Source organism: Acomys minous, assembly GCF_964271855.1.
Source record: "Acomys minous genome assembly, chromosome: 5".
NCBI classification, from domain to species: domain Eukaryota; kingdom Metazoa; phylum Chordata; class Mammalia; order Rodentia; family Muridae; genus Acomys; species Acomys minous.
In genome coordinates, this window is record NC_140494.1 from 124,401,550 (window position 1) to 124,427,871 (window position 26,322).

The 26,322-nt window shown below is 51.0% G+C and overlaps 1 protein-coding gene across 2 annotated transcripts in view; it reads left to right on the forward strand.

Moving 5' to 3' along the window:
• IGDCC3 (immunoglobulin superfamily DCC subclass member 3) overlaps positions 1 to 23,145 on the forward strand; it is a 49,343-nt gene extending 26,198 nt beyond the window's left edge. Inside the window, exons 3-14 of one of the 2 annotated variants that reach the window (XM_084783882.1) lie at positions 12,934 to 13,078; positions 13,422 to 13,552; positions 13,897 to 14,034; positions 16,115 to 16,273; positions 17,256 to 17,421; positions 17,704 to 17,951; positions 18,126 to 18,290; positions 18,964 to 19,155; positions 19,273 to 19,377; positions 19,952 to 20,090; positions 20,270 to 20,477; positions 21,223 to 23,145. In XM_084783882.1, the coding sequence (XP_084640008.1) occupies positions 12,934 to 13,078; positions 13,422 to 13,552; positions 13,897 to 14,034; positions 16,115 to 16,273; positions 17,256 to 17,421; positions 17,704 to 17,951; positions 18,126 to 18,290; positions 18,964 to 19,155; positions 19,273 to 19,377; positions 19,952 to 20,090; positions 20,270 to 20,477; positions 21,223 to 21,426 (2,000 nt within the window). In that variant the 3' untranslated portion in view covers positions 21,427 to 23,145. The remainder of the gene's footprint in view (positions 1 to 12,933; positions 13,079 to 13,421; positions 13,553 to 13,896; positions 14,035 to 16,114; positions 16,274 to 17,255; positions 17,422 to 17,703; positions 17,952 to 18,125; positions 18,291 to 18,963; positions 19,156 to 19,272; positions 19,378 to 19,951; positions 20,091 to 20,269; positions 20,478 to 21,222) is intronic. The other variant, XM_084783883.1, reaches the window with a different exon arrangement.
• Positions 23,146 to 26,322: the final 3,177 nt, after the last annotated feature.

Consider the following 26,322-nt stretch of genomic DNA (forward strand, 5'->3'; position numbering starts at 1 on the left):
GATCCAACTCGCCTCTCTGTTCCCTCACCCCTGCTCCATCCATCCCTACAAATCCTAATATATGGCTCTGGAAATTTGGGGGAAGTGTCTGTTTTTGTTGAGTTGTCCTAGTGGTCATGTGAAAGCAATTTACTTAATAGCTCCAGCCTGGGCCCCCTAACCAGATGCCCTTCCGGGAGGTGAGAGAGATCCGGTGTCCGGACCAGAACAACGGAAGTCAAAGATATGGTGGGACCCAGCAGGTTTACATAAGGAAGACTGGTGACCCTGACACTAACAGAGACACACAGTCTGCACTGAGAGGCTCCGCTGAACCTGGGCATTTTCAAACCCAAGGCAGAGATTCATTCCTGGGTCCACGCTGTGACCTGCGCCGCACTTGGTGCCTTGCCGGTTACATCCGGGCAACACTTTGAACTCAACAGCCTCAACTCCCCTGTTGCACAGGGGAGGGGGGGGAGGGGGGGGACAAAAGCAAAAAACCTGAGGCCCAGAGATGGGCTTTGAGAGTACCACGATTATGTAACCGGTTGTTTAGAGCTGGGTCGAGCTGATGGCCCTCCCCCTTACCCCATGAAAGCTACTGGCGGTTCACCATTCTTTGCCCTCCCAGCCTGAGGACAAATGACTTCTCCCTTCCTGAGCCCCTGCCACCGCTCCCCCGAGTCTGTACTTGCTTAGAGAAGAGCCATCTAAGACAAGCACATCTTGGCTGTTTATTTACCTGTGTTAATAGAATTTAGGGGTGATAACACCACCTTATCATGTGTGCTCTCCTGAATTAGTGTCACCCTATAAAACCACCAAAGTCTAGGGGGGGGCGGCAATCAAACCAACATGAACTTGGCTGTGTGTGGGGCTGCCTCTAAAAGGGATCATGTGTTCTCCTGAGGGTGTGTCAGTCATATTTGAGCAGTTTTGGGAATGTGTGTTTTCTTATTGAGGGATGCTGTGGGGATGAGTTCAAACATTAATTCCGTTGATTGTCTGGGTGACCTTTAGCGAAGTCTTTTTTGTTTTGTTTTGTTTTGCTTTTTTGTTTTTCGAGACAGGGTTTCTCTGTGTAGACTTAGTTATCCTGGACTCGCTTTTGTAGACCAGGCTGGCCTCAAACTCATGAAGATCTGCTTGCCTCTGCCTCCCTGGTGGGATTACAGGCGTGCTCAAATTCTTAACTCTCTGAGCCCTAGAAAAGTTGGCAATTCCTACCTCTCATGGTTATTATTGCCAGTGTAAGTAATATCTAAACTTCCGCTCCAATGGGCCTGCTTTCTTGCTTTCTTTTTCTTCCTTTTTTTTTTTTTTTGCTTTTCAAAATATGGTTTCTCTGTGTAGCCTTGGCTGTCCTGGAACTTGCATCATAGACTAGGCTGGCCTTGAACTCAGAAGATCCAGCCTGCCTCTCACTCTCCAGTGCTGGGATTAAAGGCATGTACCGCCTCTGCCCAGCTCAATGGACCTGTTTTTAGAGCCCTATTTTTAAACTGTTTGTTTTGTTTTATGTGTATGGGTATTTTGCCAGCATGTATGTCTATGTACCATGTTTGTGTCTGGTATCCTCAAAGGCCAGAAGAGGGCATTGGATCCCCTGGAATTATAAACTATTGTGAGCCACAAGATGGGTGCTGGATATCAAACCTGGGTTCTCTGGAAGAGCAGCCTGTGCTCTTAACTGCCTGCGAGCCACCCTCTCCGGCCCTCACAACCACGTTAAGGCGACAGCACCTAAGAGCCTGGTGATTTCACCAGATTTTTTTCAGAGTGTAATGGGAGCAGCTAAGGACAGTGCCCAGGCGTGGGGCAGCCTTGTTCCTGGGGCGCTGGAGCGTCTGACCCTGGCACTCCCATTCAGCCTGAGCTCGGCGGGTCGGTTGTGGGCTGGGACAGGTGACTATGCTTTCCGAACAAAACCCCAGGACATATGTTCACCTGAAATGTGGCATGAAAACACGACAAAATACCTCAAACTGGGACGGCTTTTGAAACCCCAGCCGTGGTAGGAGGAGGACATGGAGCCCGGGTGATGGTGGGAGTGGGGGCTTTCTAACACTTCCTGTGTCCCCTTCACCCTCCACCCCACCCCCAATGCCCCAGAGACCACCACAATGTGTCACATCCACCCTTAGGCACACACACTTAATAGGCAAGCACACCCTCTCCAGGCACACGTCACACTCCCCACAGGAGGCTGGAGGAGGAGGTGGAGATCAGGGAAGAGCTGGAGCCTCTAAACTCCTGGGCTCAGTGATTCAAAGTAGAGCATCCAGGAGGGTCTGTGGGTAGCCCCCCCCCCACCCCCAGCCTTTGGTCTCCCCTGCCATCTTGCCTTTGACCTAATGTGGTATCAAAGTTTGGAGGTCCCCCAGTCTTGCAGGAGCACAGACTTCCCTAAGGAGAATGCAACCCCCCCCCACCCCACCCCCACCACCCCAACAGCATCCTGTACCACCCCCTCCTTCCAGGACCCCATTTGTCAGAGGTGGCTGTAGAGGGGGTGAGCTGTGGATTTATGGCTGGGGACTTGAAAGACAAAGTTGCCTTCTGTGTTAGAATTGGGGCCAGAGTAGGGGGGATTGGTGAGCTGGTGGTGGAGCCAGAGGGTGGGAGAGAAGGCCTGCAGTTGAGGGGCCCTCGAAGGGGTCAGGAGCTTGAGCAGGCAAACTGAAGGATGCAGAGGCTTCACGGGAGGGTCACCTGGCGAGGGCAAAGCCCAGCAGACTTCTGAGCCAGCACAGTCTAATGAAGCTGTTTCAGGTCCATTCACCCGCCTCTGCTGCTCCAGTGTCCACACAGCCCTTCCCGCTACCCAGTGCACTTTTTGGATTCAGAACCACAGTTAACACCCACAGGGAAGTTACATCGGCCCACTGAGTTGTCCTTTAGAGCGCCTTGCTGACCACAGCTGGGCAGGGCGTGTTGCTGCTCCTTAACGGAGCCAGAGTCGAGGGCTAAGAGGGATCTGGATGGTGGGGAATGAGAGCCGTGTTAGAAGGGGTGAGCGGGACCAGAGGACTGTGTTAGAGGCCAGTACTTCCCACCCCTGGCATAAGGGCAGCAAGAGCAATACACCAGCTACTCCAGGACCCCGGGGTTCCTCACCCTCTCTGTCCTCATCCCCCTCGTCTTTTGGGGATGGGGTATTTACAGAAGTGTTCATGGGATTAAAGAACAAGTGAGGTGGGACACAGCTGGCTCCTCGCCCTCCTGAGGCCAAATCTCACTTGGCCCCCACCGCTGGTTCTGATGAGTGGCTCTGGACAGGGGCCAGAGTCGCCGCCGGGACCTAGTTCAGCAGGTGTTTTAACTACACCTCGGAGAGCCACATCCAACGCCCAGAATGAGCCTGGCCAATAAAGGCATGAGTTTATGAGCTTCATAAACATTTTACTAGAGAAATCAAGGCCTCCGTTACCCAGCGGCCTCTTCCAACTGACAGGTTGCCTCTGTGAAACCTCCAAGTGGGAGTCAGATAGAAGACACCACATTCTGGTCAATACCCTGTTGGCCCCACCCCCAATGGGCCCCCCTCCCCATCCACCAATCTCCTGCAAATTCTCTTCAGTTCCATGTCCTGAGGACTTGGGGTGCCTGCTTCTGCTTTGTCCTCTCCAGGGTAAGATGGCTTGACCCTGAATGGAGTCATTCACCCCCAGCTTTGCTCTTTTAGCTCAGAGTTTTCCTGATCCCCTCCAACAGCAGGTAGCAGCAAGCCTGCTGAGGGGTGCACAGCCATTTTATAAGTGAAAAAAAAAAGTTCTGAGAGCCAAGTGTACTGGCAGTAACCCTAATCCCAGCACTCGGGAGGCAGAGGCAGGTGGACCGCTGTGAGTTTGAGGCCAGCCTGGTCTCAAAAGCAAATCTAGGACAGCCAAGGCTACACAGAGAGACCCTGTCTCGAAAAACAAAAACAAAAAACAAATAGTGAGCCAAAGTTGGGGTGAGTGCAATTGTAGTGTTGAACCTTGAACTCCCTTCTGGATGATTCCTCAGTCTTTAGCGTTGTCTGCACTGCTGTCCCCCAAAAGTTGTCAGCAAATATTTCCTGACATGGGACACGACAGAATCTTGCCCTGTGAAGCCACCTTGCTCACAGGTCGTCAGACCAAGTGTGGACCTCGTCCTGTTTCTGTGCTCGTATGACCAAGAGGAGGGCAAGCCAGAGAGGCAGGGGATGGACAGGGGTGAGGATGGCGAGGAGGGGCTCCTCTCTGAACGGGCAGCTGTGAGGAAGAGAGAAGAGGCTAGGACTCCGAGGCCTTGCCTCTAGATAAGCTTTATGGACGGAAGTTTGCGGTGACTCAGATTCTGGTGGGGTTGCCCTGTGATGCTGTCAATAGCCAAGTTTGGGCTGCTGAACATTTGAAAAGTGCCAGTGATGGGGGTTAGGTCGTCAGGCTCAGTGGCAAGCACCCTCATGTGCTAAGCCATCTTGCCAGGCCTGGTTCTAATTGACTGTGTAGACAGTGGAAGATTGGGAGGTCCTTTAGAAGGTAGGACGACCCCAGCCTCAGATGTGTGCACCAAGTTGTTTGTGGTTTTTGGAGCCTCATTAGCTAGTGAAAGTATTTTAGTGCCATAGGCAATTAAATTCCTTTAGTCACATTTACAAAAAAGTAAGAATGAATCACAAATAGATTTGATTTTTATCTATCATCTATCTATCTATCTATTTATGTATCTATCTATCTTGTCTTTTTTTTACAATTTTTTAAAACATTTTATCTGCACTGGTGTTTTGCCTGCATGAGGCATGGTGTTTTGTCTGTGTGAAGATGTCAGATCTTGGAGTTACAGACAGTTGTGGACTGCCATGTGGGTGCTGGGAATTGAACCCAGGGCCTTTGAAAGAGCAGTCAGTGCTCTTAACCACTGAGCCATCTCTCCCGACTATCTATCTATCTATCTATCTATCTATCTATCTATTATCTGTCTGTCGGTCTGTCTGTCTGTCTGTGTTTTTGAGACAGGATCTCACTTTGTAGCCCTGGCTGGCCTGGAACTTGATATGTAGACCAGGCTAGCCTCAAACTCAGAGATCTGCCTGCCTCTGCCTCCTGAGTGCTGGATCAAAGTGTAGTTAATTTTAATACGTTCTATTTTACCTGATATTTCTAACATGTCATTTCAACATTATCAGTATTTTTAAGTTATTAATGCGATTTTTATGTTCTTTTGTGGACTCTTTGAAGGTCAGACCGTTACCATCTCAACTTATAATTAATATTTTAAAAATCACTCTAACTAACAATTATTATATGTTATACACATAACAGGGGCTGAGGGGCTCAGTTGGTAAAACGTCTGCTGTAAAAGCATGAGCGCCTCAGTCCAGATCCCCAGACCTACATCCGATTCTGGCATAGTGGTTGGTGCCTTCACTTCAGGGCCAGCGGTGCAGAGACAGGTGCTCACTCAGGCTCTTGGCCAGATACCTCAACCAGAGTCACGAGGCTCAGCTTCATGGAGAGAATCCGATTCAAAAGATAAAGGTGGCCAGTAATTGAGAGAAGACACTTGCCACCAGCTAGTGACCTTACACACACACACACACACACACACACATACACACACATGCACACACGCTTGCACACACCTGCACGATGAGACATACACGACACCACAACATACATATACCAAAAGGGACTAATTAATTTTAAAATGTTTTAAAATATTCACATAACATGGAGCCGGCGCACGCCTTTAATCCCAACACTTGGGAGGCAGTAGCAGGTGGATCTCTGTGAGTTCGAGGCCAGCCTGATCTACAAAACGAGTCCAGGTCAGCCAAGACTACACAGAGAAACCCTGCCTCGAAAAAAAAAAAAAAACGATTCACAAAACAGAGCCCACTGTGGTGGCACAGGCCTGTAACACCAGCACTCAGGAGGTAGAGGCAGGAAGATCAGGACTTCAAGGTGCTCTTTTTGTTTTTGTTTTGTTTTTGTTTTTTTGGAGAGTGTTTTAGGCCAGCCTAAGCTATGTGAGAACCTGTCTCAAACAAAACAAAACAAAAATCTACATAAGATAAAAATTTTATCGTTTTAAGTATGTAGCTCAGTGATATAAAGTACGTTTGTTCAAACATCACCACCCACTGTCTCCAGATTATTATTATTATATTATTGTATAATATATATTGTAGCATATTTATATTGTTGTTGCTTTGGGACTGGGTCTTTTAGGGGGAAACACACCTATTGAACCATTCCTTCAAATCTTATTTATTGTGAGGTTTTTTTGTTTTTGTGTTTTGTGTTTTGTTTTGATTTTTGAGACAGGGTTTCTCTGTGTAGCCCTGGCTGTCCTCGAACTCACAGCGATCTACCTGCCTCTGCCTCCGGAGTACTGGGATTAAAGGTGTGTGCCACCATGCCTGGTCTCCATTTATTGTTTTTATTTTGTTTTGTTTTTCTGACATAGGAGGGCTTATGTTTGAACTGGTCTTTTTTTTTTTTATAAGCATCTATTTTATTTTAATTTTGTGTATGTGTTAGAGGTGTGTGTGTGTGTGTGTGTGTGTGTGTGTGTGTGTGTGTGTGTGTGTGTGTGCAGATGCCCACAGAATCCAGACGAAGGCATCAGATACCCTGGGCAGTTGTGAACTGCCCTAAGTGGGTCCTGGAAATCAAACTCATGTCTTCTAGAAGAGTCACACATGCTGTTAACCACTGAGGAATCTCAGCCCGCCAAGCTGGTCTTTAACTCATAGGCTCAAATGACTTGGCTGCTTTAGCCCACAGACATCCACCACCACCATTTCCCACCTTTTTCCTTTTCTTGTTTTTAGAATAGTGCCCTCTTTTTTTTCCCTAGACAGGGACACACATAGCCAGGTTGGCTTTGAACTTGTATAGTAGAGGATGACTTTGAGCCCCTGATCTTTCTGCCTCTACCCTGATTTTTTTTTCTTTTTGAGACGGGGTTTCTCTGTGTAGACTGATTATCCTGGACTCTCTTTGAAGACCAGGCTGGCCTTGAACTCACAGCGATCTGCCTGCCTCTGCCTCCCGAGTGCTGGGATTAAAAGTGTGTGCCACCATGCCTAGCTTTTTTTTTAATGATTTTTTTTTTTAAATTTATGTATACAGTGCTCTGTCTGCGTGTACTCCTGCAGGCCAGAAGAGGGCATCAACTCACATTATAGGTGGTTGTGAGCCACCATGTGGTTGCTGGGAATTGAACTCAGGACCTCTGGAAGAGCAGAGTCAGTGCTCTTAACCTCTGAGACATTTCTCCAGCCCCACCTCACTCATCTTAATGAGTGTGTGATGATGTCTTGTTTATAGTTATTGGTTTGCAACTCCTGAATGATCAGTGTCTTCTACTTTTTTTAGTTGCTTAATTTTCAAAGTCTAGTATGTATATTATGTTTACAGGACATCTCAATTTTACCTGGGTATATGTCAAGTGCCTCATAGCTTTCCACCATACCATCAGTCCTGTAGCAGTGGGTTGAGTCCTCAAATTCAGATCAACCATAAATTATAGATTGAATATACATAAGTGTGTGTGTACACACACGTTTACACAGTCTTATTTTGAAAAGATACTTTTCAAAAGGAATTGCATCTGGACTGAGCATGTACAGATGTTTTTCTTTATCATTATTCCCTAAAGTCTAGGGCCTAAACAAAACAGTTTAACACTGCTAGCATTTATATTTTATTAGTTATCATAAGAACTAACTTAGGGGGCTGGAGAGATGGCTCAGAGGTTAAGAGCACTGACTGCTCTTCCAGAGGTCCTGAGTTCAATTCCCAGCAACCACATGGTGGCTCACAACCATCTATAATGTGATCTGATGCCCTCTTCTGACGTGCAGGTGTAATGCAGGCAGAACATTGTACACATAATAAGTAAATCTTCAAAACAAACAAACTAACAAACAAACAAAAAAACCAACTAATTTACGGACTGAAGAGATGTTAGCAGTTAAGAGCACTTGCTACACTTCCAAAGGACCAGAGCTCAGTTACCAGCACTGAGGTCAGGCAGCTTCAGTTGCCTATAACTTCAGCTCTGAGGATTCTGACACCCTCTTCTGTACTTCATAGGCAACTACACACACACACACACACACACACCTATACATATACTTAAAAGTAAGATTATAGTAACTCATAGATGATTTGAAGGATATGGGAGGTTTGCATAGGTGTATACATACATGCAAATAGTGTGTTCAGTATTTTATATAAGGAAGATGGAGCATGCATGGATGTCTGTTATCTGCAGAGGATTCTGGAACTGACCCTTCATGGGTATCCAGACATGACTTAGCGAAGAATGTGATTCTAGAAGAAAAAGTTGAAGCAATGAGCAGAAGTGTCTGAGTTGCAGGGATGCGCTTGGGGTGAGCACAATGTCATCAGTGTCCGTGCTGCCTGATAAGGAGTTGGGTTTCCAGAATGTTCTGTGCCCGTAATGCTTCCATAGATAGATAGATAGTGTGTGTGTGTGTGTGTGTGTGTGTGTGTGTGTGTGTGTGTGTGTTTAAGCCTCCAGGATCTTTGGGTAAGTTTTCACAATGGTCCAGAACAATTGTATGAAAAGGGGGAGTCAGCTCTCAGAACCCCGTCCCCAACCCCATGGGGCTGCTAATTTTGGCAAAGTCTTAAGTTTTCGAAATATACATGGCTTTTTTTTTTTTAATCATCACCTACCAGATAGGAATCTTACTACAGTCAAAAGGTGGGAGACCTGAGCCTCCTTCCCAGGGCTGTGCCTCAACCCTTCGCTGCCCCCTGTGTTCCCCTGGAGCCTGTCTAATCAAATCCAGGCCTGACCTCTGCAGAGGCTCTGGACAAGGCAGTAAGTTTCCCTTCTGGAGGTGCTGTACACCCGGCTCTCGGGAGACCCCTCCCTCTGGGTGATTTATAGGGGTGTCCAGGACCATTTCCTGTCGTTCCTATTTCCTTCCAACCAAGGGTTGTTGGCCTCACTCTAGGCCCCTCTCACACAACCTGCTGTACCCATGGTGCATCGAAGGGAAGCTGGAAGCCCCTTTCCGGAAGTGCATGGTGACAGTGCGTGCCATCCGCTTTCCCCTGTTGCTTCCTTTTGGCTCTCAGGGCTCTTGGCAGGACTCTCACCTGCTTCATTACCTCTCCGGTCATACAGTTCGAAGTAAGGAACCCGAACTGACTTTAGAGAACCAACAAGAAGTGGAAAGTGCCAACAGCCAGGTCACAGCACTTCTTTAATGTTCAGGAGCTAATACTGGCCACGGCCTCAACAGCCTCCACAGTCTTCAACCATGTGGTGGCCTCTGTGATGACTTGTTCAGGGAACTCAGAGGCCTCCATGGCAGCCGATGCTCGACGTGTGCCCAGGAACCCAGCACTGCTATTACAGGCAAACACATGAAGAGACCTTGTTTTCCTGTTTTGTTTTGTTTTGTTTTTTGCAGGGGGATTGTTTGTTTGGTTGGTTGGTTTTGGTTTCTCGAGACAGGGTTTCTCTGTGTAGCCTTGGCTGTCCTGGACTGGCTTTGTAGACCAGGCTGGCCTCGAACTCACAGAGATTCGCCTGCCTCTGCCTCCTGAGTGCTGGGATTACAGGCATGTGCCACCAGGACCGCCTGGGGTGTGGTAGTTTATGCCTAGAATCCCAACACAGGGAAGGCTACACAAGGAGGACTATGTTATGTTTGAGACCAGCATCAGCTACATAGCAAAAGTCTGTCTAAAAAACAAAAACAAGAAATAGAACAAAGCCAGGTAGCTCACAACTGTCTGTAACTCCAGTTCCAGGGGATCAGACTTCCTTTTCTGGCCTATTTGTGCAACAAGCACACACATGGTGCATACAAAGAGATGCGGGGAAAATACCCATACACATAATATAAAATAAAGTAAACAATGTCTTGTTTGTTTGTTTGCTTGACACAGGGTTTCTCTGTGTAGCCCTGGCTGGCCTTGAACTTACAGAGATCTGCCTGCCTCTGCCTCCCAAGTGCTGGGACTAAAGGTATGTGCCACCACTGGACTGTTAAAAATAAATAAATAGGGCTGGAGAGATGCCTCAGAGGTTAGGAACACTGTCTGTTCTTCCAGAGGTCCTGAGTTCAATTCCCAGCAACCACATGGTGCCTCACAACCATCTATAATGTGATCTGATGCCCTCTTCTGGCCTGCAGGGGTACAAGCAGGCAGAGCACTGTATATGTCATAAATAAATAAATCTTATAATAAATAAATAAATAAATAAATAAATAAATAAATAAAATCTTAAGAGAAGAGCCTCCTGGGCACGCTGGCACACTCCTGTAATTCCAGCATTTGGGAGGCAGAGGCAGGTGGATCACTGTGCGTTGGAGGCCAGCCTGGTCTATAAAGTGAGTCCAGGATAGTCAAGGCTACACAGAGAGAAACCCTGTCTCAAAACAAAACAAAACAAAAAACCAGAATGAGCGTACCAGTCAGCACAGCACATAGGGACCGAAAGGGCCACTCTGCTGCAGGCAGTGAGGGTCAGGCAGGTCCCAGGGGACCTTTATGAGCCCAGTGACCCTACCCGTGTGAGGACTGACTCCTTGTCCTGCCCCTTCCAGCACAGGTCTTTCTTTTCAGCATCTCCATGTTCAACCCTCCTGTGTGACAGTTTCCTTGTAAGGCTCGGAGTAAAGGCCAGATGGCCCCAGCCTAGCACCCAGCCCTCCCCCCCCCCCCCAAAAAAAAGCAGGAGCCTCTTCCGTGTCTTTCCTCAGCCAGTTCTAGGGCCTCCAGGGAGGCCAGCCTGAGGGCCAGAGGCACGAAAGAAAGGCTTATTTCTTTAATGAGGAGGCATCTGCTGTCAGCAGAACCATTAGCCCCAGGTCAGGGGCGACGAGGTGGCAGTGGTATGGAGCTACAGTGCTGCTCTAGCCGGAGTGAGGAGGGAACTGTAGTTCCTACATAGGCAGGGTCTAGGTAGGAGGCAAGGTAGCAGCCTCTGGAGCCTGGGTGCTCTCTCCCTAACCCCCAAGATCTGTCTCCAGCCCTACCTTCCTGGAGGTTGAAATATGGGCAGAGCCCCAGAGCTTTTTCTAACTTCCACCCCCCTGCCCCCCCCCACCCCCGCTTCCCCCCAACTCCTGTGGGTTAAACCACAAGGCCTTTGGCCAAGCACAGACTTTGGCCTGAGGCAGGGCGGGCCAATCTCTAGATGCTCCCTGAGGATCCTCTCACCAATCCTGATGTGGGGGTGGGGTGGGGGGTGGGGGCAGCTGGAGCCTTCCCCTCTCAAACCCAGCCCCCAGATCCTGTCCACAAGAGCTTTTCCCACAGGCAGACACAACACCCGTCATGGATAGCTGGCAGATCCAGACCCCTACTGTTGTCCAGATGGGGACAGCCAGGCCACATATAGGAGGAGACAGAGCCAGGCTTCCCAGCAAACACCCAGCCTGGGAACACATGTACCAGGAGCCGTGCGTGCGTGCACACGCACACACACCCATCTACCATACTCCCAGGAGGCCAGCAGAGAGGAGGAGGCTGGGCAGGGGATTTTTATGCATGTTTATATTTAATGAACCACATGCAAATGAGATAGAGAATGGGCCACAAAGGAGCCAGCCCCCAGAGACTCTTGAGGGAAGGCACAAAGGCTCCTCCTCATCCTTTCATGCTGCTGAGCTCAGGAGTCCAAAACAGGGCTGTGGATTCAGGGACCCTGAGAGGGAATGCTGAGGCCACGAGGAGGGCCGTCTAGACATGCCAGGGAGTCCAGAGCAGGAACAGCCAGCAACAAGCTCTGGAGTCCCTGCTGCTGCTGTGGTGGTGGTGGTGGGGGGGGCTCCTTCTGGGAGAGAGGGAGAGAGAGGGAGGGAGCCACTGTCCCAATTGATGGAGTGCCAGAGGGGAGGGGCCGCAGCCTGGACAGATGGTGTACCGCCTTCCTGCACTTGAAGCAAAGTGGATTTTAATGAAATCTCAGTCCCGGTGCTGAGGCTGGGAGCTCACGTGGGAGGGGCCTTTCCCCAGGTTTGCAGTGTAGGGGCCTGAGCCAGGGTGGGAACAGGGTGGGAAGATCACTTAACCAGCTGGGGGTATGGTGAGGGGGGCACCATAGCCCCCTCTGCAGATCAGAGTTTAAGTGTGAGTGTGATTTCCACCCCCAAAAGGTGGGGAGGGGGTCCTGAATATTTATGACACATTGAAATGTAGATTGGTAGGTTTGACAGTCTTCTGAGAGGGCCTGTCACCCTGCGTGGATACACTACCCTCTTGGGGTGCTTGTGGAAACTGCACAGCAGCCTGTCCTGGGAGAACACAAGGAAGGAAGAAAAAGATAAAAGGCCACTGGGCCCTCCTGGTAAGGAGAGTCTGGCAAAGCCACTGTTGACAGTGTCCATACTAGGAACAGTGGATGAACCAGTTCCCTCTCTGGGCCGCAGTTTCCAGCTCAGTAGAATGTGGCCGCATACTGCTCAGGTCACAGCAGAGTAAAACTACGCTAGCCAACTTGGAAGAAGTGCCTTTCTCTAGGGAGCCTTCACGAGTGAGGTCTGAGGGACCCTCCTCTCTTAGGAAAGCCTCCCACCGCCTGCACAGGCCTTGTCAGAGTGGCTCCAGTCAGGAGTTGGTCTGCCAGGTCTGTCCTACAGCCAAGGAAAGCCATGCACACAGTCCAGTAAAATGTTGTAAATGTAATTGAACCATGATTGTCTTTTTCTTTCTACCTTCTTTTGATAACTTGATTGTATGGTTCTCAGTTGTGAACTTTGTGGATGACAGCATCTTGTCTCCGTATCTCCTCAGTTATCTTAAAGACTGTGTCATCTCTGGGGTTGGAGTGTGCCTCCCCAAGGTGCGGAGGGCTGAGGGACGGCTAGTATGCCTCCTAAGCTACTGTCCTGCCTCGAGCACACTCCGCCCTTCAGTGGGCGACCCCTCAGCTCTCCCTCTGCACCCCACCTTATCTGTACCCCTCCTTTATCTGTGTCCCCAGCCATGTCAGACTTCCATGTGCACCCCCAGGCCATCGTGGGTGAGGAGGGCGGTGTGGCCCGCTTCCAGTGCCAAATCCATGGGCTCCCCAAGCCCCTGATTACATGGGAGAAGAACAGAGTCCCCGTTGACACGGACGATGAGAGGTGAGCCCCTTGTGGGAAGGGCAGAGGATGAATGGATGCTAGCTTTGGGTGGAGCCTGTGGCAGCCTTGTGTCTACCACCCACACCGATAGCCTAGGACACTGCTATTTATACAAGCTGCAGTCAGAATCGTGAGTCCGTGTGGCTTGCTGGGCCCAGATTCTAGGCTCGTGAGAGTGTGTGAGAAGACTGTGTGACTGTCAGATGATTAGAAGGATGGGACGTCCACCTGGGAGGATCCCGGAGAGCATCTGTGATCACGACAGTAAGGTTGGCTGAGTGCCCGTGTGCCTCCTTTTCTGTCCCTGTGGCTTGAGGTCGCTAACTGTGCCGTCCCCTAACAGGTACACATTATTGCCGAAGGGGGTCCTGCAGATAACAGGACTTCAGGCCGAGGACAGCGGCATCTTCCACTGCGTGGCCTCAAACATTGCCAGCGTGCGGGTCAGCCACGGGGCCAGGCTTACTGTGTCAGGTGAGCTCCTTCGGCCTGCCCAGTTCTCTCAGCCAGCCCAGTTGGTCTCCCAGACAGACCCAATCCCCCCCCCACACCCCGGGTGTCCAAGAGTATCTAAAGGCCCTATGAGCACAAGCCGAAGGCACCTGAGGCTGATCTCTAGCCCTGTCTTCCTGGGCTCTCCCAGTGCTGGAGGCCTGGCTGGGCGAGGAGGGACAGTTTCCAGAACCCACAGGTTCCCCAACATCTCCTTGTCCTCAGAACTTGGCTTGGGGTTGGTGTGTATCCTGGGTCATGAGTGGGAGCTAGGAAGTGGAGAAGCTTCCAACTGAAATAAAGGAAACGTGGACTTCTCTTCCCAGGCTCAGGCTCTGGGGCCTACAAGGAGCCCACCATCCTTGTGGGGCCTGAGAACCTCACCCTGACCGTCCACCAGACTGCTGTGCTGGAGTGTGTCGCCACGGGCAACCCGCGCCCCATTGTGTCCTGGAGCCGCCTGGGTGAGCCTTATCCATAGCCCCAGCTCTCTGGGCGCAGCCTACCCCCTTGGGAGGGCTGGCCTCATGGTCCCATCACCCAGCTGGGGGGCGGGTGGGTGGGGGCAAGTTAAATTGTGTTTGTTCCCCACAGGGGTCAGTTCAATCCCCTCCCTGTGGCCTGGGGGGGGGGGGAGGGGAGCTGAGTTTCTCTGGAGGTCAGCCTACTGCTGCATTCCCTCTCTCCCTGCAGGGCTGGCTTAGTTCCCTGGGTTACAGTACAGGCAGTGTCTCCCTGGCCCCCAGAATTCTCTTCAGCCCTCAGCACCCAGTCCCTCCCACCCCATCCATCCTCTGTGCCTGGCCACACCCTCAGCTGTAGCGCAACCCTCAGCCTTCAAAATCCCAGCTAGCCCCTCACCCTGGCTCTGCTGCTTTCCCACTTCCCAGGCTTGCCTGGCCCCCAAGTCTGCCCCAGCCAGAATCCCCAGGCAGCCAAAGAAAAGCAGTGAAAGGGTGCAGATGGGCTACTAGTCTGAGCCGAAAAGGTCACTGGGGGAAGGAGCCTCTGGAGGGGTGGGCCGAGGTCACATTCACAGGGAGACCACGCCACACTGGCAGCTGAGTGATGGGGGGGGAGGGGCCCTGCGGGGATAATGGAGTAGATTTCACCACTTCAGGGCCTGAATGGGGAGCTGTCTCCTTGTGTTCTGGCTGTGCTAATCTGATCCCTGGGGTGGGGGGAAGGGCCTGGGTCCCAGGGAGAGGCTAGGAAGAGTAGGCTACCATTAGGAGCCACTAGGTACTCCAAGGGGCCATCTGTAGCAGGAGAGGAACAACAGCCCAGGGGCCTGATAAGTGTGGGGGAACAAAGTTAACCAAGATCCTTCACTGAGGGACTTCTCGGAGTCTTTATGCTCATGGGCCTGTGCCTCAGCATCCTGGAGAACAGATATTCAGCCATGTAACTTACAACTGTCAGTCAAATTCAAATCCTCAACCTTCCTGATGCTGCAACCCTTTAACACCATCTCTTGTGGTGTGGTGACACACACACCACCACCACCACCCCACCACCCCCCGACCATGAAGTTATTTTCATTGCTACTTCATAACTGTAATTTTTGCTTCTGTTGGGCTAGGCATGGTGGCTCACACCTTTAAGCCCAGCACTCAGGAGGCAGAGGCAGGCAGAGATCACTGTGAGTTCGAGGCCAGCCTAGTCTACAAAGTGAGTCCAGGACAGCTAAGGCTACACAGAGAAACCCTATCTCAAAAAAAAAATTTTTTTTTGCTTCTGTTATGAATCGTAGTGTAAAAATATCTGTGTTTTCCAATGGTCTTAGGTGGCCCCTGTGTGAAAAGGTCATTAGACCTCCGCAAAGGGGTCACAACCCACAGGTTGAGAACCACTGGTCTATAAGGTCTGTAATCCCAGCACTTGAGAGGCTAACGCAGGAGGCTCTCACCCCGAGCTGTGCAGCGAGATGCTGGTTTGTTGTTTTTTTTTTTCCGAGATGCTGTCTTTTTTTTTTTTTTTTTTTTTTGGTTTTTCGAGACAGGGTCTCTCTTTGTACCCTTGGCTGTCCTGGACTCACTTTGTAGACCAGGCTGGCCTCGAACTCACAGCGATCCGCCTGCCTCTGCCTCCCAAGTGCTGGGATTAAAGGCGTGCGCCACCACGCCCGGCCAAGAGATGCTGTCTTAAAAACAAAACTAACAATGACAAAACCACCCAGCAACCATCACATTAGAATCAGAATGCTGCTCCCAGCACTTGGGAGACAGAGGCAGGTGAGTCGCTATGAGTTCGAGGCCAGCCTGGTCTACAAAGTGAGTCCAGGACAGCCAAGGCTACTCAGAGAAACCCTGTCTTGAAAAACCAAAAAAAAAAAAAAAAAAAATCAGGATGCTGACCCTTGCTGCCAGGCTCCAGTGCTATGCGTTTCTCTGCCACTCCTGGAATCTGGGAGGGATGTTGCCAAAGCCATAGGCCAGGACTTTCTGGAGGACTGGTAGAGGGGTGAGCCTTCTGGAATCTTCTCATCCTTCCTATCTTCCACATTCCTGACCCTGCTCCTTCCCCCCTCTGCTTCTGTTGCAGATGGCCGCCCCATAGGGGTGGAGGGCATCCAGGTGTTAGGCACGGGAAACCTCATCATCTCAGATGTGACCGTCCAGCACGCAGGTGTCTATGTCTGTGCCGCCAACAGACCTGGCACCCGGGTGAGGAGGACAGCCCAGGGCCGGCTGGTGGTACAAGGTACAGAGCAGCCAAACTCTTCCCAGGCCCCCTCGGGATCTCTGGTTTGTGTGGGAGACCAGTACCTTCTGACACTCCAGCTGTCCGTCCTCACTCTAGGCCTGCTGTTCACCCCTCATAAGTCCCTGGCCAGGTCAGAGACTGCATGTGTGCCCCAGAATATGTGAACTAGCACCAGAGGGGTGTGGCATTCTCAGCCTTGCAACCCACTTGCCCTACAGATGTCAGTGCCACCCCTCCACCCTGGAAGGCACTGTCACTTTCTGATCTCAGCAGGTCACTCCCCGGAGCCGTTTCATTCACACATGTGGCACTTACACGCTCACACCTGCCTGCTGTGCGCTCCAGTGTGCCTGTCATCTCCCTCTCACAAGGCAGCTCCTACCTTGCTCACACGATGTGGGGCCCACAGCCAGGCTCGATTTCCATTTTCAGGGTTTCCCCGGCGCTGGCTGGGCTGCTGTCTCCTCCTGTGGCATGGGAATGGGGAAGTGTGGGGGGGGGGCATTGGGAACTTAAATGCCGTTTGTTTAGCATGCTATGTGCCGTTAATCTGTCCACATGAAAGTGATGGAGTATTTCATTCTTGAGTGTTAATAGAGGCTTGCTTGCGGCCAGGGATTGGAGGGAAGTGAAATTGGGTGGTGAAGGCGGATGGGGGGGCTCATCCATCTCCTGTCATTACAGCCTCGGAGGTGCAGCCAGCCCTATTAGCACATTTATTTATTTAGCAACTTCCTGAGCAGGGGGGCTCAACTTGATTGCTTTTGGATACAGATGTCAGTCTTTTGGGTAGTCCTTAGGATGGGGTCCTCTTCCTACATGCTGGGGTGAAGAAAAAAAGCTGGGAGCCTCTCCTGGCCTACCTACCCGGGAATAGTCCTCTCTGGCGCGTGCTGTCCTCCCGCCCTCACTCACGGATGTCCCTTTCCCTGTCTGCATGACCCGTGTGACTTCTCCACGCTTCTTTGTGTCCACTCAGCTCCTGCAGAGTTTGTCCAGCACCCTCAGTCCATCTCTAGGCCAGCTGGGGCCACAGCCATGTTCACCTGCCAAGCTCAGGGGGAGCCGCCCCCTCATGTCACATGGCTGAAGAACGGACAAGTGCTGGGCCCAGGAGGCCACGTCAGGCTCAAGAACAATAACAGGTGTGTGCTCGAGTGTGTGTGTGTGTGTGTGTGTGTGTGTGTGTGTGTGTGTGTGTGTGTGTTGGAATGCTATCCTGGGAAGAGACACATCTGAAATAAGTGGCCCAAATATACTGTGTATTTCTAGCCAGGGGAGAGTGCTAAGAGAGGAGTCTAGGGGCTTGGGGCTTCCTAAATCTTAGGCCCGGCTGCCCCCCTTATGCAGACAAGTCTTGCTCGGTCTCTTTATCTCTTGGGTGGAAGGTGTGGCTGACCTCTGAGGCTCTCCCTCTCCCCCTGCAGCACGTTGAGCATTTCTGGAGTCGGTCCTGAAGATGAGGCCATCTACCAATGTGTGGCTGAAAACATTGCTGGCTCATCACAAGCCAGCGCCAGACTGACCGTGCTGTGGGCTGAGGGGTTGCCAGGCCCCCCACGCAATGTCCGGGCTGTCTCTGTGTCCTCCACCGAGGTTCGAGTGTCTTGGAGTGAGCCCCTGGCCCACACCAAGGAGATCATTGGCTATGTCTTGCACATCAGGAAGGCTACCGGTGGGTAGTGACCATCAAGGAAAGCTCTCTCACTGTTGCTAACCCTCTGTCCCTCACACACATCCTAACACCGCCCTTTCCGTCAGCACCCTCACTCCTTGGCCATTTCATTTCACCAAAGCTTTCAAGACTCCCTCCGTATCCCTTAACACGCCCTGGCCCTCTGCCTCCCAGACTCCCCCAAGCTGGAGTATCAGGAAGCCGTGAGCAAGAGCACCTTTCAGCACCTCGTGAGAGACCTCGAACCCTCCACAGCCTACAGCTTCTACATCAAAGCCTACACACCACGGGGGGCCAGTTTAGCATCTGTCCCCACCCTGGCCAGTACCCTTGGTGAAGGTAAGAAGTGCGGGATACAAAGCAGAAGATGCAGCCAGGTCGTGGTGGCGCACGCCTTTAATCCCAGCCCCTGGGAGGCAGAGGCAGGCAGGATCGCTGTGAGTTCGAGGCCAGCCTGGTCTACAAAGTGAGTCCAGGACAGCCAAGGCTACACAGAGAAACCCTGCCTCAAAAAACAAAAAAGAAAAAAAAACAAAAAACAAAAAAACTGGGGGCTGGAGAGATGGCTCAGAGGTTAAGAGCACTGGCTGCTCTTGCAAAGGTCCTGAGTTCAATTCCTAGCAACCACATGGTGGCTCACAACCATCTATAAGGAGATCTTCTGGCCTGCAGGAGTTATATGCAGGTAGAACACTGTATATATAATAAAAAAATAAAAATTAAAAAACAAAAACAACAACAACAACAACAAAACCAAAGTGGAAGATGCTCAGGCCATTGAATTGAGCAGAACCGTCACGTACACCTGTTCACACTGTATACTGCCTGGCCCTGAGGTTGTGTAGGGACTGGCTGTGCTGGGAGGAAGGGGCGGGTTTTTTCTGATTCATGGATGAGTGCCAGCTGAGCAAGGGCCTTACGCCAGAAGCCACAGGGCCATCAGGTTCTTGAGGTTTAGGCCGCATGTGGAAAGCTAGCGTGCTGACTGACTGCTCACATCTTGGCCCTCTAGCCCCTGTCCCACCCCCGCTATCAGTGAGGTTACTGGACAGCTCCTCTCTGCAACTGCTGTGGAAGGCCTGGCCACGGCTGGCCCAACACAATGGTGGCTTCAAGCTGTTTTACCGCCCGGCCAGCGCAGCCTCCTTCACAGGCCCCATCTTGCTCCCTGGGACCGTCTCCTCTTACAACCTCAGCCAGCTCGGTGAGACCTGTGGGGTGTGGGTGTAAGGCGTGGTACTAGGGGGGCCGGGGTGGTGTCCTTTCAGGACAAAGATGCCTGGCACGGAAGGGAGGTTACTCAGTAGCTTGCTTCCTGCAGACCCCAGCACTGTGTATGAGGTAAAGCTCCTCGCCTACAACCAGCACGGAGACGGAAACGCCACGGTCCGGTTTGTGTCTTTGAAGGGAGCCTCTGAGAGGACAGGTGAGGGCTGAGGACAGGACATGGCTGCGCCCAGCCTGCAGGGAGGGGGATGGGTGGTAGGCAGGCTCGGGGTGGGGGGGGACAGTGTTTGTAACCCTTGGGCACACAGCTTAGACAGAAACATAAAGCTTAACTGTGTGTGCAGCTCTTCGGCCACGTGGCCTTGGACACGTTGTTTCATTTCTCTCGACTCTAGTTTCTTCCACTATGAAACAGGGTTAATGATACTTGCTTAATAAACTACGGCAGGGATGAGACAGTCCGTAAAAACAAAATGAGCTGCAGCTGGTCCAAGCTGGAAATACAGCAGCTGATAGAGCACTTGCCTCGAATCTGCAAAGCCCTAGGGCCATAGAAACCAGGCGTAGCATCTCTAATCACAGCCCTCAGGATGGCAGAGCTGGAGGATCAGAAGTTCAAGGCCATCTTCAGCTATATAGCAAGTCTGAGGCTAGCCTGGGCTACACAAGATGGGGTCCTAAAGGAAAAGTTAAAGGGGTCAAGCAGAGGGAGAGGACTGGGGACCCACACTTCAGGCCAGGCAAGCCGTGCCCCAACCTGCCCTGCCCTCTAGCCTTGAGTCCCCCATGTGACTGCCGGAAGGAAGATGTCACCAACCATACATCCACCACAGGCATTGTGATTGGCATCCACATCGGAGTCACCTGCATCATCTTCTGCGTTCTCTTCCTCCTGTTTGGCCAAAGGGGCAGGTGGGTCCTGAGTCGGGCATAGCGGGGGGGGGGGGGGGGGGCAGGGGAGGGCGGGGCTGGTTGCGGGTTGAGGGGGGGAGAAACTGCAGCTAGGGAAGGGGGCAGGCTGGCGGCACCTCAGTTCCTCTGTCTGTCTCTATCCCCGATGGTGCTCCCCTAACACTTGGCTCACATCTTAGGGTCCTCCTGTGTAAAGATGTGGAAAACCAGCTCTCCCCTCCCCAGGGTCCCCGGAGCCAGAGGGACCCTGGAATTCTGTCCCTGAATGGAGTGAGCCGAGGAGAGGGGGGCCAGCTAAGCCGAGATGAAAAGCGTGTGGACGTCAAGGAGTTGGAGCAGCTGTTCCCCGCAACTGGGTCAGCTGGGCAGCCAGGCTCCAGATCCACTGTGAGTGCCCCGTGCCTCTAACCCATGGCCCTCAGTCTCTGGTCCCCCCTCCCCCTTCATCTTGGCCACAAGGCAAGATCTTCCTGGGATATCTAATTCCTTGGGTCCTGAGTCAGGCTGGGAGGTCTGAGGATGGCTAGGCATGTCCGTCCTGCAGCCCACAGGCCACATGCATTTGGTGGGTAACACACTTGGTATGGTCCAACACAAAACTGTAAATTTATTTAAAACAGGATGAACTCGGTGCCCTGGTGTGTACTTGTAATCTCAGTGCTGAGGAGGCGAAGGCATGGAATAGGAGTTCCAGGGTTATCCTCAGCTACATAGAGAGCAAGCCTGAGCTACAAGATACCTTCTTTAAAAAAATAAAAAAATTTTAAAAATTTAAAAAAAAAAAAAAAAAAATATATATATATATATATATATATATATATATATATATATATATATATATTTCCTGTCCTGGTGGTCCATACACTCAGGAGGCAGAAGGAGCCCTATGAGTTCTAGGCCAGCCTGGCCTACATAGCAAGTTCCAGGCTATCCAAGGCCACGCAGTGAAACCCTCAAAGAAAAAAAAAGAAAGCTTTTTTGTGACTTGACTGAATGTTCTCCAGCACAGTCCTTCTGATGACAATGTGCTGCCCTGTGAAAAGTTCGGCCACACACGCTGGACCTACACCCTGGGGTGGCATGGAGTCCTCTCCCTGCAACTGGCGCTGATACCTGACCCTTCCTCCTTCAGGATCCCGCAGCCCCTGCTCTGTGTGAGGAGACCCAGCTCTCTGTGGTGCAGCTTCAAGGCTTCAGCCTTGTGGAGGGGAGGGCAACAGAGGCCAAATCCCCCTGCGCAGGGCCTGGACCTGCCCCAGCACCCCAGGATGGAGGCTCTGGCCTCCTCAGTGAAGGGCAGACCGGCCAGCCTCCAGCAGCCCCAGCTTCCCAGTGAGCTTACTTGGGACAAGAGCCACCGTTGGTTGGTGTGTTCCCGAGGGGCGGTGCCCCATTCTCAGGTCAAAGGCGAGGTTTCTCCTGTTCCATGGGATTTGGATGATTCTAGGAGCTCGTCACTGAAGGACAGGGTTCTCAAATCGTAGGAGCCGGTGGGTCCTACAGCAAGGCATCTCCCTGCTAGAGCTAATGTCCCCTCACCAATGCCTGCCGCCCACAGGACTTCTAATGAAACAAAAGTTTTCCTTTAAGAATCTAAATTTAAAAGTCAAAAAAAGAGACAAAAAGAGAGAGGAAGTGAATTACACTCCAGAAATGTGTCCCTGCTGTGGCTTGTCCCTGATGCTGTCACCCTGCTCTGACCTTGTTTTCTCAGGATGCTTTTTTTTATTTAGCTGTTTTGGCTCTTCAGCACCTACCTCAGCCGGAATGAATGTCCGTGGGGGGATAGCGAGGCAGTAGCCTCAGCCTCCTGCCCCACAGAGCCCGAATGCACTCTACCTCAAGCCCCTTTATGGGTACCCTTCCCACCCTATAATTGTTGTCCAGAGTAAAAGAAAAAGGAGAAAAAAGAAAGAAAGAAAGAAAGAAAGAAAGAAAGAAAGAAAGAAAGAAAGAAAGACAGACAGACACCACTGTCCCAACTCCAAGTGTGAAAGAAACCGTCTACCTCAAGCCTCAAGGCCCTCCCTGTGTGGGGGCCTGTGTTGTCACTGGACCCTCCAGGGCCTCCTCCTCCCCTAGCCTTGCCTACCCTCCCCAACAGGGGAGGCTGTAGCTAAGTGACTGTGGGGGCTTACAGAAATAGAGATGAAATTGGTTAGAGAGAAGATGTGAAACAAGCCAAAAAAAAAGCAAGAGGAAAGTTGTTCCTTGAAGTATATAAGTTGTTGTCCCAAACTGGTCACCTCCCTGCTGCACACCACCTGTACTCCACCTCCTCAGTCTGTTCACCCTGTTCTGACCTTCTCAGACAACACACTGGCCATCCACATCCCTAGAGTCCTCCCTGCCTGGGCCTGGGGAAGGTGGGCCATGTCTCCTTGTCCTGCCCAGACACAGAGCCCAGTCTCTGGAATGTACTGCATTGCGTGGAGGTGGCTGCTCCCCCACAGAGGCACCCCAGCTCTCTGTATTATGGGACCCAGGTAACCTGACCTACCCAGTCATCAGGGGTGGCCAGGAGTTATTTTTGTACGAGGTGTGTTTACGTTTTATTTCGCTTTTCTGTTGTATTGTTCTTTGAACTACTTAGGTTAAAAAGAAGGAAAAAAAGAAAGAAAGAAAAAAAAAGACAAAATACCTATTTTTGGTTACACTCAGAAACATTTTTTTAAATAGCAGAAGGAAAACTTTTTTTAAAGAAAGAGAGAGAGAGAGAGAGAGTAAGTGTATTCCTTTAGAATGAGGTTAGAACACAAAAGTCCCTGACCCCAGATCCTCTAGGGACAGCCCACCCTGAACTCTAGGTAATTAGCTGGAAAAGGTAGAATTTGTGGCATTTTGTTAGAAAACTAGAGTCTTGTCCAAGTGGACTTGGGAAGGGCAGTTTGTCCCTACTCCCAAATGGTAGGTGGATTCCAGGGCTTTTCCCACTCTGAGGCAGTACCCTCTGTCCCTGTTGCTTCTCTGTAGCATCCCGTTCTCTTTGGGGAGAGGGGACTGGCAGCCTCCTTGGCCTGACTTGGGATTGTCACAGTCTATTCATTTTAACTGAATAAAGGTACTGTTGCCAAAGTGAACACTGAGTTTTTCATACTGTGTCAGGTTCTGGGCCAGGGAGGGCAGAGGGTGGGGGTTGCGGACTTTAGGGGGAAGGACCCCTCACAGGGTCAGGACATAATGACAACCAAACCGTCTGAGTTGTGTGAGGTACCTAATGAGTGGGCACGATGTGGCCTTGTGAAATAGCTCTGCTGGTGACCATCAGTTCTGTTATTAGATACGTAACTCAAAAAAGGGGAGGAGGTCGGCGGTGGCTCAGTTGGCGCAATGCTTACCCAGCATGCACAGAGCCCTCGGTTCCTGCCCCGGCACTGCATATACTGGGCAAGGTAGTGGTCAGCTGTAACCCCACAATTCAGGAGGTAGAGGCAGGAGGATAAGAATTCGGGGTTATCCTCAGTTATGTTGGGACCCCTCCCCTCTCATCGTCCCCCCCCCCATCTGCCATCTCAAGGCTTGAGATGGTCGTAGCCAAGCCTGGAAACTCCTTCTGACTGACTGCTGCCATGCATGGTGTTTTAACATAGCGTCGACTTTGCTCATGAGCTATGGTTTGGACAGGGCTAGGAGTGAGCAGCTGGCTCTGTTCTGCTCTGCTCTGTTCAGCTGGGCGGCTGGGGGCTGGAGGCTCCTCCCATGCCTCACTCAGTGCTTGATACATTCTGTCAGAGGCACAAGCTAAGTAACAGATGTGTGATTGTTTCTAACCTGGTCCCAGTGACACAATACAACTGCTGCGTTGTTTGTTAAAGCAAGTCATGAAGGCTGGTCATACTTAGGGGATTCCATTACAGCCGATGGGAAGAGGGTCAGGGAAAATGTGGACATATTCTAAAGAACAGTCACAGAGGAGGCAAGTGCAGTGGCGTCCCTCTGCAAGCCCAGTGCTGGGAGTCCTAGGGACTCACTGGCCGGCCAGCCTGGCCTGGTCCAAACTATGAGTGTCAGGCTCAGCAAGAGATGATATCTCAAGAGTAAACAAACAAAGCTGGGCGTGGGTGGTGGTGCACACCTTTAATCCCAGCACTCAGGAGGCAGAGGCAGGCAGATCGCTGTGAGTTTGAGGCCAGCCTGGTCTACAAAGCGAGTCCAGGACAGCCAAGGCTACACAGAGAAACCCTGTCTTGAAAAACCAAAAATAAATAAATAAATAAATAAATAAATAAATAAAAACATACAAAAGACAAGTCAGGCACTCCCTGATAACCACCTCTGGCTACACACACACACCTGCACAATCTGGTGTGCAACACACACAATCAGAGGCTCTGTTGGTAGTTTGTCATGAAATTCTGGGTTCAGTCCCCAGAACTGCATAAACCAGGTGTGGTGGTACATATGTGTAGTCCCAACATCTGGGTGGTAGAGGCGGGAAGATCAGATGGTCTGGGTGATCTTCAACTATATAGAGAATTTGAGGCCAACTTGGGCTAGAGACCCTGTCAAAAACAGAGGGTGGCAGATGAAATGGTTCCTCATGTAAGGGCGTTTGCTATCAAACCTGATGCCCTTGGATTCCATGTGGTGGAAGGAGAGAGCTGATTCTTGCAAGTTCTCCTCCGCAGGCACACTATGGTGTGCACAGTCACACAGATAACACATAGAAGCAAGCAAACAAGGCTTAAGTTTGGCTAGGGGAGCAGCAAAGTACAGGAACTGCCTCCACTTGGCCTGGCTTCCCTGCAGGCCCTGGTCCCAGCCTGGCAGCTTGGTAGCCTAGCACTGAAAGAGCGAGGCTGCCACCTAGTGGAACTAATGAGACTACAGTCAGTGGGACAGGTGTGCCTTAGCAGTCAAGACGCACATCACTTCCTGCAAGAGAGAGCCAGCCTCTATGAACTTAAAAATAACTCACAAGTATCAAAAGCCTGTCTCGTATGCAAAGCATACTGTGTTGAAAGAAAAGGCATGGGATCTTTAGTAAATTAAGAAAGGCTTTGAAGAGGAGTAGAAAAGGCAGGGAGGCCATGGCAGTGGTGGCACACACCTTTAATCCCAGCACTTGGGAGGCAGGGGCAGGCAGATCTCTGTGAGTTCGAGGCCAGCCTGGTCTACAAAGCGAGCCAGGTCAGCCAGGGCTACCTAGAGAAACCCTGTCTCAAAAACAAACAAACAAAAAAGAAAGGAAGGTCAGGGAAGCCATCCAGGGAAGGGCACCAGGAAGTAGCCAGGCAGCCAAGAGGTTGTCATTTGCTGTGTGGGGCGTGGCACTTAGATACCCGAGTAGAAAACTTAAATGGAATGACCACTGGGTTCCCAAGCACATGCTCTCTGCATGGTTGTGTGTTGCCGGGAATCTCCTCAGGGAAGAAAGGGGCTCAGTGAACAACCATAACACCTGAGCTTTCTTTTTATTTTGCATTAAATCTGTGTGTGACATTTGTTCCTTGACTGTGGAGGAGGACATCAGGTGTATCACCGTGCACGTGTGAATGTCACAAGGACTACTTACAGGATCCCAAGGGCTGAACTCAGAGCGTCAGACTTAAAACAGGTGCGTTTACCAGATGAAGAAGCCGAGTCCCCGAGAAGTGAAGGGTGGATCGGGGCCACTCTCACATTCCTTCCTTGTCCTAAGCAGGCACTGACCTGTTACGTGTTTCCAAAAGAAAATTGGGGCATGAAATAGAAATGAACTGAAACATAGTTGTTTTGGTTTTGCTTATTATAATTTTTGAGTTTATAATATAATTACATCATTTACCCTCTTTTCCTTTCCTCCCTCTAACCTTTCCCTGTGCATTTCCTTTGCTCTCTCAAATTCATGGCCACTTTTTCTTTCATTGTTGGTGTGTGTGTGTGCGTGTGTGTGTGTGTGTGTGTGTGTGTGTGTGTATGTTGCATTTCTAAATATATAAAAACAACCTTCTCAGTCTGTATAACGTTACTTGTGTGCTGTTTGTTTTAAGAATGAGGTGCTCCTGGACTGTCAGACATGCCTCTTGTCCAAAGGAGTGTTAATATATCATAAAGTGGACCGGGAACCTGCCATAAACTCACAACAGGCCCACAATAGGCCCCACAACAGGCCCCACAACAGGCCTCACAACAGGCCTCACAACAGGCCCCACAACAGGCCCCACAACAGACCCCACAACAGGCCCCACAACAGGCCCCACAACAGGCCTCACAACAGGCCTCACAACAGGCCTCACAACAGGCCCCACAA